This window comes from Hyla sarda (genome assembly GCF_029499605.1).
Source record: "Hyla sarda isolate aHylSar1 chromosome 2 unlocalized genomic scaffold, aHylSar1.hap1 SUPER_2_unloc_2, whole genome shotgun sequence".
NCBI classification, from domain to species: Eukaryota; Metazoa; Chordata; class Amphibia; order Anura; family Hylidae; genus Hyla; species Hyla sarda.
Window position 1 is genome coordinate 73232 of NW_026607607.1, and position 14098 is coordinate 87329.

A 14098-nucleotide genomic window follows, 5' to 3' on the forward strand; every position below is an offset into this window, starting at 1 on the left:
CATTATGGCCCAAAATATAAGCAAGGTTTCTCGTAATGTGGAACATAAAATTACACAATTTAAGATATTACACAAGACCCACTATTCCGCGCTTCATTTACATAGGATAGGGGTGAGAATCACTTCACAGTGTGTTAAATGTGGTTTGGAAGAGGCGGACTATTTACAAAAGTAATGTAATAGACAGACCCCAATTTTTTATATTCAGGGACTCTATAGTGACAGGGACTGTTCCCCAGGACTGGCGCATGGCAAATGTGGTGCCAATATTTAAGAAGGGGTCAAAAGGTGACCCCGGGAATTATAGACCTGTTAGTTTAACCTCGGTAAATTGTTTGAGGGTTTCCTAAGAGATGCTATTTTGGAATATCTTGATAAAAATAAATGTATGACCCTGTATCAGCATGGATTTATGAGGGATTGATCCTGTCAAACTAACCTGATCAGCTTTTATGAGGAGGTGAGCACAAGACTGGACATGGGGCAATCGCTGGATGTCGTATATCTGGATTTTTGCAAAGCATTTGATACGGTTCCACATAAAAGGTTGGTGCATAAAATGAGAAGGTTTGGGCTGGGGGAGAATGTGCGCAAGTGGGTAAGTAACTGGCTCAATGATAGGAAACAGAGGGTGTTTATTAATGGTACTTATTCTGATTGGGTGACTGTTACTAGTGGGGTACCACAGGGGTCTGTCTTGGGTCCTGTCCTATTTAATATATTCATGAATGACCTTGCAGAGGGGTTGAATAGTAAAGTAGCAATCTTTGCAGATGACACCAAACTGTGTAAAGTGGTAAACACTATAGAGGACAGTGCACTGTTACAAATGGATCTGGATAGGTTGGAGGTTTGGGCTGGGAAGTGGCAGATGAGGTTCAACACTGATAACTGTAAGGTAATGCAAAAATCCGAGCTGGGATTATGTATTAAATGGAAGAACACTTAGGACGACTGACATGGAAAAGGACGTAGGAGCCTTAGGTAACAGTAAACTTAGCTGTAGTGACCAGTGTCGGGCAGCTGCTGCCAAGGCTAATAAAATCATGGGGTACATCAATAGGGGCATAGATGCCGACGACAAGGAAATAATTCTACCGCTGTACAAATCACTAGTCAGTCCTCACATAGAGTACTGTGTACAGTACTGAGCACCAGTGTACAAGAAAGATATAGTGGAGCTGGAGAGGGTTCAAATCCCACTAAGGACAACAATAAATAAAGACTTATTATTATTATTATTATAATAACGTCAGCAGAGAGCACTGTGCTCGTGATGTCATCAGAGAGCATTCCAAAAAGAAAATAATTTCCTCTGTAGTATTCAGCAGCTAATAAGTACAGGAAAGATTACGATTTTTTAATAGAAGTAATTTACAAATCTGTTTAACTTTCCGGAGCCAGTTGATTTAAAAGGAAAAAAAGGTTTTCACCGGAGTACCCCTTTAACCCCTTCATGACCCAGCCCATTTTCACCTTCAGGTCCTGGGCATTTTTTGAAAATCTGACCACTGTCACTTTAAACATTAATAACTCTGGAATGCTTTTACTTATCATTCTGATTCCGAGAACTGCTGTAACAATCACCCACCCCTGTGCAAATCGCCTCAAATGTACATGGTGCACTCTCCCTTCTGAGCCTTGTTGTGCGCCCCCAGAGCACTTTGCGCCCACATATGGGGTATCTCCATACTCGGGAGAAATTGCATTACAAATTTAGAGGATCTTTTTTCCCCTTTTACCTCTTGTGAAAATGAAAAGTATAGGGCAACACCAGCATGTCAGAGTAAAAAAATTATTTTTTTACACTAACATGCTGGTGTAGACCCCAACTTCACCTTTTCATAAGGGGTTAAAGAAGAAAAAGCCCCCCAAAATTTGTAAGGCAATTTCTCCCGAGTACGGCAATACCCCATATGTGTCCCAAAACTGTTGCCCTGAAATACGACAGGGCTCCAAAGTGAGAGAGCGCCATGCGCATTTGAGGCCTGAATTAGGGATTTGCATAGGGGTAGACATAGGGGTATTCTATGCCAATGATTCCCAAACAGGGTGCCTCCAGCTGTTGCAAAACTCCCAGCATGCCTGGACAGTCAATGGCTGTCCGGCAATACTGGGAGTTATTATTTTGCAACAGCTGGAGGCTCCGTTTTGGAAACAGTAGCGTACCAGACGTTTTTCATTTTTTTGGGGGAGGGGGGCTGTGTAGGGATAATGTGTATATGTAGTGTTTTTTACTTTTTATTTTAGGTTAGTGTTAGTGTAGTGTAGTGTTTTTAGGGTACAGTCACATGGGCAGAGGTTCACAGCAAGTTTGCCGCTGGGAGTTTGAGCTGCAGCGCAAATTTTGCGCCATCTCAAACTTGCAGCACTCACTGTAAACCTCCGCCCATGTGAGTGTACCCTGTACATTCACATTGGGGGGAGGGGGCAAACATCCAGCTGTTGCAAACTCCGAGCATGCCCTTTGGCTGTCCGTGCATGCTGGGAGTTGTAGTTTTGCAACAGCTGGAGGCACACTGGTTTGGAAACACTAAGTTAAGTAATAAACTTTCAAGTGTTTTGCAACCAAACTTAGCGTTTCCAAACCAGTGTGCCTCCAGCTGTTGCAAAACTACAACTCCCAGCATGCATGGTCTGTCAGTGCATGCTGGGAGTTATAGTTTTGCAACAATTGAAACAGCTGGAGGCACTGAGGTAGGAAACGGACAATGTTTCCCAACTAGTGTGCCTCCAGTTGTTGCAAAACTACAACTCCCAGCATGCCCAGACTGCCCAAGCATGCTGGAAGTTGTAGTTCGGCAATATCTGAAGGATCAGATGTTGCCGAACTACAACTTCCAGCATGCTTGGGCAGTCTGGGCATGCTGGGAGTTGTAGTTTTGCAATATCTGGAGGTCCACAGTTTGGAGACCACTGTATAATGGTCTCCAATCTATGCTCTTCCAGATGTTAGAGAACTACAACTCCCAGCATGCCTGGACAGACTGAGCATGCTGGGAGTTGTAATTTTGCAACATCTGGAACAGCACAGATTGGAGACCATTATACAGTGGTCTCCAAACTGTGGACCTCCAGATGTTACAAAACTACAACTCCCAGCATGCCCAGAAAGCCAAAGGCTGTCTGGGCATGCTGGGAGTTGCCGTTTTGAAACTCCCAGAGGCAGCAGTGAGATCGCTTTACGGCGATCTCACTGCTGCCAATGAAGATGCCGCACTGCTGCCGGAAACTCACCTCCGGGACGCAGCGCCGCCGGGACCGCCTGGAGGACGTCGCTCGCAACGGGACCACTCGGGACACCGCATGGTCGGGTAAGTGATGCCGGGGGATGGTTAAGGGACACTTAGCAGAGCGGTGTGTCCCCCGATCCCCGTGATCGGGACTTACACACCGCGCTGCTAAATATTCTGATAGCGAAACGCTGCTATTAGCTAGTCAGATTTGACCAGCTGATAGCAGCGATCGCTGGGGGGGGTGGGGGATGAAACCCCCCGTGGTCGCATGGTAAGATGGCTGGCTATCAGTGATAGCCACCATCTTACCGGGCGCTGCGGGATGCCGCGAGTAGCGGCAAAAATGTTCATGACGTACCTGTATGTCATGGGTCGGGAACACCTTGCCACCCATGACGTACAGGTATGTCATAGGTCGGGAAGGGGTTAATGGTATAGAGAACTGTGTCTAGTGCATTAACTCTGATTTTTTGCCCATTGAAACCAGTAGGCCCATTGTGGTCTATGGGGAAAGCTGCTGAGTTGCCCATAGCAACCAATCAGATCGCTTCTTTCATTTTTGAAAAAGTCTCTGAAAAATGAAGGAAGTAATCTGATTGGTTGCTATGGGCAACTCAGAAACTTTTCCAGGAAAATATGCTGAGTTGCCCATAGCAACCAATCAGATCGCTTCTTTCATTTTGCAAAGGCATTGTGAAAAATGAAAGAAGCAATCTGATTGGTTGCTATGGGCAACTGCACAACTCTTCCTCTACACTGGTCTTGATGAATCTCCCCCATAGAGGGAGATTTATCAAAACCTGCCCAGAGGAAAAGTTTCTGAGTTGCCCATAGCAACCAATCAGATCGCTTCTTTCATTTTTGAAAAAGCCTCTGAAAAATGAAGGATATTTTTGAGATTTTGGAAGCTGGGATACTCACTACACCCATGCATATCTAGATAATTAAGTATGGGGGGAACTTAAATTTATTTTTTAAATCACATGGAGTTTTGACTTTACTTCATTATGGTCGAATAAAGCACTTAAAGAGTTCCTTAAAATTAAAGATTCACTCTTTTGGATGAAAAGGGGCTTATTTATGTAAATCAATTATACGCTTTAGGTCAAATAAAGTCGTTTGAAGAGATAGCCCATAAGTGTGTGGGGGGAAGACAATCAGAAACATTGTTTTTTACAAATAAGTAACACAGATCATAAAGCAATAAAAGGAGAGATTGGAGATTTCAGGGATTCTATATATAAGAAAAGTTTAATTAGACTATTTCCTTATGCGAAGTTGCTGTCTGGGCATGCTGGGAGTTGTTGTTCTGCAGCGGTTGGGGGTTCACAGCTTGAAGACCACTGCTATAGCGGGTGCAAATGTATCTGAGCCCTGGAACTCAAATAATGTGAAATATGAGATGATCAAAATGGAGCCCCTGCACTAATTACTTGGGTTCTGAGGTCTGTAAGGTCCATAGTAAAAACATCAGGTTCTGTCTATAGCAGATACTAAATCATGGCAGCTCAAAGAAACAAGCAGTCATTCTGACATGTCACATGTGATGTCATAGACAGCTGGAGGCCTGACATTCCACTGACAGCCGCCCGAGCCTTCAGTCTGTTCCAGTGCGATTAGTGAGAATAGTGAGATTAGCGTCTTCTTTTTCTACTTGTCTGAAATGGAGCTAAAAGGACTGGGGTTCGTCCCCCTCCTGTTGGCGTTTTGGTGTGCGGCCTGGCTTGCCACCAGCTACATCATGACGGTCGTCCTCGGCCATGCAGCCTCGCCACTGATGAGCATCAGGTAAGATAAACAAGCACATGATTCTTATTTCATGGGTTGGGAGTGAGGAAATATCCATAATAACATTGGTTTCTTTTCCTTCACAGTGACGTGGGAAATGTCTTTCCCGAAAGCATATTATTCAGAATTGGATTCATAGGGACGTCCATTGGCACTTTGGTACTAACCTTTCTTATTTATAAGTATATGGTTATGCATACTGAAGAGTTCAGGGGTCATCAGGTCCTGATCCAGAGGATCCTGCTGGCCATTGTGTGGGCCTCCTGTTTTTCCACAGCTGTTATGCATGTATTGTCCCCCAAAGAATATCCCAGGATACACTTTGTCAGCACGATAATTTCCATTACATGTGAAGCCTTATACTACCTTGGGCAGTCCATCCAGATGTATAAATTACCAGGAGCAAAAAAAGTCATCCACCATAGTAGATGCACCTGCTGTGGCCTGACTTTTGTCTGTGTAGTTTTCTATTTTGGATATGAAACATTAAAGGAATTATTCCATAATGATGAAGACTGGGACGAGATCCGTGAAATCCCCATCATAATCATCGAGTGGGTGATGCTTCTACTGATCCTGATAAACATCGTGACCTATTATTCCACCATGCAGAGGTTATTGTTGACCGTCTCCAGAAACAGCTGCACACTCTCTCTTAGAGTAAAAATTGATGACTTCGGGGTGTAGACCACCACGGGGGCCATCAAGTGGACTTCTGGGAGAGATACTGCACAGGACACGGAAAACATCTAAAGAAGAATAACTGGGGGACTACATATGGTGCCAGTAATCATGACACAATAATATGAGCTGGTGATATTACCTATACAAAAAAAAATAAAAAAAAATGTAAAAAAATATTAGTGTGTGAAGTGTAATACCTAGTTAGAAAAACAGAATCAAATTCATCATTATAACCCCCCTCTGCATTACCCTGTTTATTATTTTTCAAGCAAGCACTTTGTTCTAATTCGTCCACTCTCTGGCGTGCTCCTTGTATAAGGGGTTTGGGATACCCTTTTTGTTTAAAACGATCCTCCAGGTTCTCTAGTTGTTGTAGGTATTTTTGTGTGGAAGAACAATTCCTTCGGATTCTTTTCATTTGACCGAATGGAATGTTCTTCTTCCATTATTTAAGATGGCAACTGTTAAAGTCGAGGTATCTGTTTGCATCCACCTCCTTAAAATAGTTGGCAGTATGCGAACAGCCATCCTGAATATAGATATTTAAATCCAGGAACTCACATTTTTTGGGGGACTGATGCAGCGCTGCCTTTGGATATCTCTGGCTCTGCCATAGCGCTTTTTTTGAGGGGGCGTGCCGGCTGCCCCTTCGTCTGGTGGTCAACACTAGTGTTGCTCGCAAATATTCGCAATGCGCGAATTCGCGAATATTCACCAATATAGCACTATGTATTCGAAATTATGAATATTGTTTTTTCCCCCACAATACACATCACAGTGATCATCCCTCTCTGCTTCCAGCTTGCGTGGTGTAAAGAAGGCTCTAATACTGCTGTGTGAGACTGGCGTACAAATTTTCGCATATGGGAAAATTAGCATATGCAAATTTTCGTTTATGCAAATTTTTCACATATGGTAACTTTCGCCCATGCAAATTTTTGTTTATGCTAATTTTTGCTTATGCGAAAATATAACGCGAATATTACGAATATGCAAATTAAGTGAATATATGACGAATATTCGTCCATATATTCGCGAAATATCGCGAAATCGAATATGGCCTATGCCGCTCAACACTAATAATGACCCCACATAAAAATGTACTATATACTTGTCCCCACAAATGAATTTATACTATAAACTGACTCCCATATATATGAATGTATACTAAATACTGACCCTCATATATATGAATGTATACTATATACTGACCCCCATATATATGAATGTATACTATATACTGACCCCCATATATATGAATGTATACTATATACTGACCCCCATATATATGAATGTATACTATATACTGACCCCCATATATATGAATGTATACTATATACTGACCCCCATATATATTAACGTATACTATATACTGACCCCCATATATATGAATGTATACTATATACTGACCCCCATATTTGAATGTATACTATATACTGACCCCCATATATATGAATGTATACTATATACTGACCACATATATATGAATGTATACTATATACTGACCCCCATATATATGAATGTATACTATAAACTGACCCCCATATATATTAATGTATACTATATACTGACCACACATGAATGTATACTATATACTGACCCCCATATATATGAATGTATACTATATACTGACCCCCATAAATGAATGTATACTATATACTGACCCCCATATATATGAATGTATACTATATACTAACCCCCATATATATGAATGTATACTATATACTGACCACATATATATGAATGTATACTATATACTGACCCCCGTATATATGAATGTATACTATATACTGCCCCCCATATATGAATGTATACTATATACTGACCACACATGAATGTATACTATATACTGACCCCCATATATATGAATGTATACTATATACTGACCCCCATATATATTAATGTATACTATATACTGACCACACATGAATGTATACTATATACTGACCCCCATATATATGAATGTATACTATATACTGACCCCCATATATGAATGTATACTATATACTGACCCCCATATATATGAATGTATACTATATACTGACCCCCATATATATGAATGTATACTATATACTGACCACATATATGAATGTATACTATATACTGACCCCCGTATATATGAATGTATACTATATACTGACCCCATATATATGAATGTATACTATATACTGACCCACATATATATGAATGTATACTATATACTGACCCCCATATATATGAATGTATACTATATACTGACCCACATATATATGAATGTATACTATATACTGACCCCATATATATGAATGTATACTATATACTGACCCACATATATATGAATGTATACTATATACTGACCCCATATATATGAATGTATACTATATACTGACCACACTTGTGGCACTTGTAGTCCGCTGCAGGCATCCTCCATTGTATGCATTTTTATGCTGGGGATCGCCCCTAGCAACGGACTACAAGGGCAGGATCTGCTCCCCCAGTAAAAATGCACAACCGCATTTGGGGTTGAGCACCTCCAGCCATTTGAGACCACGTTTTTTGTTGTTTGTTTAAATTTTATATTTGGAGGTGTGTAAACTCCAACATTAATGCTCCTTGAATATCTACAAGGCAGCATTAAGGTAGCACCTGTGAGGCCAGGCACCCATATTAGCCAACTCAGGTGGGGCTTGCAGCTTGCCTCCCTCCTCCCATTGCATGTGTGCTCAGTCACGCTGGAGGGTATCTGGGAGGAAGTTGTGAGTCAACCGAATGCTGCCGTAATTGCCCACTGGCCCCTGTTTTGCTTATCAAGCACAGGTAGGATTAGCGTTAGGTCTCGCACCAATTTGAGAAACCTTGGCGTTGGTGTGCGGGCTCTGGTGTGTCCTTCATATAAGGATACACTGGCGAATGTCTCAATTTTAACATCAGTGTTGAGGGATAGCCAATGTATTGTTTACATCTACCACAGTAGTGCACCCATATTCCTGTATTGTATCCCATATATATGAATGTATGTATATACCAGTGTTTCCCAACCTTTTTCGGGTCGGGCACACCTTGGAAAAAAAATTTCCACGGGGCACCGCTACCGAGGTTGACGAGCAAGGAAAAAAAAAAAGGATAAAACGGTAAAAAACGCAATGCACTATATCTATTTATCAGTGAGTATGTAGTTTAAAGTGCTGCTTTATACAGCAACTCACCAATGACGTCTTCTCTAATTTGCATCGTTGCCTTCTCTTCTCCATCTGGTCTGGGCCATCATCACAATTTCTTCCACCCACAATTCTTCACCGTTAAACCTGCAAAACAAACCTATTAGGCGCCAAAATTTTTTTTCTTTTTTTTTTTACATGGGTGACAGAGGTGTGTAGAAGAGTGGACATGGGTGACAGAGGGGTGGACATGGGTGACAGAGGGGTGTAGAGGGGTGGACATGGGTGACAGAGGGGTGTAGAGGGGTGGACATGGGTGACAGAGGGGTTTAGAGGGGTGTAGAGGAGTGTACAGAGGGGTGTAGAGAGGGGTGTAGAGAAGCGTACATGGGTGACAGTGGTGTAGAGGAGCGTACATGGGTGACAGGGGTGTAGAGGAGCATACATGGGTGACAGGGGTGTAGAGGAGCATACATGGGTGACAGGGGTGTAGAGGAGCATACATGGGTGACAGGGGTGTAGAGGAGCATACATGGGTGACAGGAGTGTAGAGGAGCATACATGGGTGATAGGGGTGTAGAGGAGCATACATGGGTGACAGGGGTGTAGAGGAGCGTACATGGGTGACAGGGGTGTAGAGGAGCATACATGGGTGACAGGGGTGTAGAGGAGTGTACAGAGGGGTTTAGAGGAGTGTACATGAGTGACAGATGGGTGTACATGGGTGACAGAGGGGTGTAGAGGAGTGTACAGAGGGGTTTAGAGGAGTGTACATGAGTGACAGATGGGTGTACATGGGTGACAGAGGGGTGTAGAGGAGTGTACATGGGTGACAGATGGGTGTACATGGGTGACAGAGGGGTGTAGAGGAGTGTACATGGGTGACAGATGGGTGTACATGGGTGACAGAGGGGTGTAGAGGAGTGTACATGGGTGACAGAGGGGTATAGAGGAGTGTACATGAGTGACAGAGGGGTATAGAGGAGTGTACATGGGTGACAGATGGGTGTACATGGGTGACAGATGGGTGTAGAGGAGTGTACATGGGTGACAGATGGGTGTACATGGGTGACAGAAGGGTGTAGAGGAGTGTACATGGGTGAAAGAGGGGTGTAGAGGAGTGTACATGGGTGACAGATGGGTGTACATGGGTGACAAAGGGGTGTAGAGGAGTGTACATGAGTGACAGAGGGGTATAGAGGAGTGTACATGAGTGACAGAGGGGTATAGAGGAGTGTACATGGGTGACAGATGGGTGTACATGGGTGACAGATGGGTGTAGAGGAGTGTACATGGGTGACAGATGGGTGTACATGGGTGACAGAAGGGTGTAGAGGAGTGTACATGGGTGAAAGAGGGGTGTAGAGGAGTGTACATGGGTGACAGATGGGTGTACATGGGTGACAAAGGGGTGTAGAGGAGTGTACATGAGTGACAGAGGGGTATAGAGGAGTGTACATGGGTGACAGAGGGGTGCAGAAGAGTGTACATGGGTGACAGGGGTGTAGAGGAGTGTACATGGGTGACAGGGGTGTAGAGGAGCATACATGGGTGAAAGGGGTGTAGAGGAATGTACAAAGGGGTGTATAGGTGCTTACATGGGTGACAGGGGTGTAGAGGAGTGTACATGGGTGACAGAGGGGTAGAGAGGAGTGTATATGGGTGACAGAGGGGTGTTGAGGAGTGTACCTGGGTGACAGAGGAGTGTACATGTGTGATAGATGGGTGTACATGGGTGACAGAGGGGTGTACAGGAGCGTACATGGGTGACAAAGGTGTGTAGAGAAGTGTACATGGGTGACAGAGGGGTGTAGAGGAGTGTACATGGGTGATAGATGGGTGTAGAGGAGTGTACATGGGTGACAGAGAGGTGTAGAGGAGTGTACATGGGTGATAGATGGGTGTAGAGGAGTGTACATGGGTGACAGAGGGGTAGAGAGGAGTGCATATGGGTGACAGAGGGGTATAGAGGAGTGTACATGGGTGACAGAGGGGTGTAGAGGAGTGAACATGGGTGATAGATGGGTGTAGAGGAGTGTACATGGGTGACAGAGGGGTAGAGAGGAGTGTACATGGGTGACAGAGGGGTGTAGAGGAGTGTACATGAGTGACAGAGGGGTGTAGAGGAGTGTACATGGGTGATAGATGGGTGTAGAGGAGTGTACATGGGTGACAGAGGGGTGTAGAGGAGTGTACATGGGTGACAGAGGGGTGTAGAGGAGTGTACATGGGTGACAGAGGGGTGTAGAGGAGTGTACATGAGTGACAGAGGGGTGTAGAGGAGTGTACATGGGTGATAGAGGGGTGTAGAGGAGTGTACATGGGTGACAGAGGGGTATAGAGGAGTGTACATGGGTGACAGAGGGGTGTAGAGGAGTGTACATGAATGACAGAGGGGTGTAGAGGAGTGTACATGAGTGACAGAGGGGTGTAGAGGAGTGTACATGGGTGACAGAGGGGTGTAGAGGAGTGTACATGGGTGACAGAGGGGTGTAGAGGAGTGTACATGGGTGATAGAGGGGTGTAGAGGAGTGTACATGGGTGACAGAGGGGTATAGAGGAGTGTACATGGGTGACAGAGGGGTGTAGAGGAGTGTACATGGGTGACAGAGTGGTGTAGAGGAGTGTACATGGGTGACAGAGGGGTGTAGAGGAGTGTACATGAGTGACAGAGGGGTGTAAAGGAGTGTACATGGGTGACAGAGGGGTATAGAGGAGTGTACATGGGTGACAGAGGGGTGTAGAGGAGTGTACATGGGTGACAGAGGGGTGTAGAGGAGTGTACATGGGTGACAGAGGGGTGTAGAGGAGTGTACGCATAGGCGTGCACAGTCTATTGCATTAGGGTGTGCACCCTAAAGCACAAACTCATGCCGCACACGCGTGTGTGTGTTTATATAGATATATATATATATATATATATATATATATATATATAAATGTCCAAAAAAAATGCAGCACTACTTTACCACAGTAGGCGGGTGCCAGCTCCTCAGGCTCGATCACAGCCAATTGATAACTTCAAAAATGGTGCGGCACTCCAAATATCCAAAAAATAACTATTTATTCCACATGTCAAACAGTGCGACGTTTCAGCCCCTCTTGCTTGCATGCACACATACATAAACAGACCTACACTCATATAAATATCAATACAAACAAAATGAAAAACTTTATTAAAACTTTTTGGGGGATTGGAGGCTTTTTTTTAGATTGGAGGCTCCATTATACATACACTGTACAGCAATCATACATCCATTATACATACACTGTACAGCAATCATACCTCCATTATACATACACTGTACAGCAATCATACCTCCATTATACATACACTGTACAGCAAGCATACCTCCATTATACATACACTGTACAGCAATGATACATCCATTATACATACACTGTGTCTGTACAGCAATCATACCTCCATTATACATACACTGTACAGCAATCATACATTCAGTATACATACACTGTACAGCAATCATACATCCATTATACATACACTGTACAGCAAGCATACATTCATTATACATACACTGTACAGCAATCATACATCCATTATACATACACTGTACAGCAAGCATACCTCCATTATACATACACTGTACAGCAATCATACATTCATTATACATACACTGTACAGCAATCATACATCCATTATACATACACTGTACAGCAATCATACATTCATTATACATACACTGTACAGCAATCATACATCCATTATACATACACTGTACAGCAAGCATACATTCATTATACATACACTGTACAGCAAGCATACCTCCATTATACATACACTGTACAGCAAGCATACCTCCATTATACATACACTGTACAGCAATCATACATTCATTATACATACACTGTACAGCAATCATACCTCCATTATACATACACTGTACAGCAATCATACATTCATTATACATACACTGTACAGCAATCATACATCTATTATACATACACTGTACAGCAAGCATACCTCCATTATACATACACTGTACAGCAATCATACTTTCAGTATACATACACTGTACAGCAATCATACATCCATTATACATACACTGTACAGCAAGCATACCTCCATTATACATACACTGTACAGCAAGCATACCTCCATTATACATACACTGTACAGCAATCATACATTCATTATACATACACTGTACAGCAATCATACATCCATTATACATACACTGTACAGCAATCATACATTCATTATACATACACTGTACAGCAATCATACATCCATTATACATACACTGTACAGCAAGCATACCTCCATTATACATACACTGTACAGCAATCATACATGCATTATACATACACTGTACAGCAATCATACATCCATTATACATACACTGTACAGCAATCATACATTCATTATACATACACTGTACAGCAATCATACATTCATTATACATACACTGTACAGCAAGCATACATTCATTATACATACACTGTGACTGTACAGCAATCATACATCCATTATACATACACTGTACAGCAAACATACATTCATTATACATACACTGTACAGCAATCATACATCCATTATACATACACTGTGTCTGTACAGAAATCATACATCCATTATACATACACTGTACAGCAATCATACATTCATTATACATACACTGTACAGCAATCATACATCCATTATACATACACTGTACAGCAATCATACATCCATTATACATACACTGTACAGCAATCATACATCCATTATACATACACTGACTGTACAGCAATCATACATCCATTATACATACACTGTGACTGTACAGCAATCATACATCCATTGTACATACACTGTACAGCAAGCGTACCTCCATTATACATACACTGTGACTGTACACCAATCATACATCCATTATACATACACTGTACAGCAAGCATACCTCCATTATACATACACTGTGACTGTACAGCAATCATACATCCATAATACATACACTGTACAGCAATCATACATCCATTATACATACACTGTACAGCAATCATACATCCATTATACATACACTGTACAGCAAGCATATCTCCATTATACATACACTGTACAGCAATCATACATTCATTATACATACACTGTACAGCAATCATACCTCCATTATACATACACTGTACAGCAATTATACATTCATTATACATACACTGTACAGCAATCATACATCCATTATACATACACTGTACAGCAATCATGCCTCCATTATACATACACTGTACAGCAATCATACATTCATTATACAT

At 42.5% G+C, this 14098-nt stretch overlaps 1 protein-coding gene across 1 annotated transcript; it reads left to right on the forward strand.

The window, feature by feature from the left end:
- Nucleotides 1-3241: 3241 nt before the first annotated feature.
- Nucleotides 3242-5837, forward strand: LOC130298358 (uncharacterized). Its single transcript, XM_056551290.1, has 3 exons — nt 3242-3314; nt 4727-5024; nt 5111-5837. Exons 2-3 carry the CDS (start codon nt 4900-4902, stop codon nt 5709-5711), a joined length of 726 nt encoding a protein of 241 aa, XP_056407265.1. The 5' UTR covers nt 3242-3314; nt 4727-4899; the 3' UTR covers nt 5712-5837.
- The last annotated feature ends 8261 nt before the right edge of the window (nt 5838-14098 follow it).

Bases quoted from the DNA above. Each gene is read 5' to 3' on its own strand.
- LOC130298358 (XM_056551290.1), top strand. From the start codon at position 4,900: ATGGAGCTAAAAGGACTGGGGTTCGTCCCCCTCCTGTTGGCGTTTTGG. The intron at 5,025-5,110 runs GTAAGATAAACA...TTTCCTTCACAG, and splicing joins TCGCCACTGATGAGCATCAG to TGACGTGGGAAATGTCTTTC.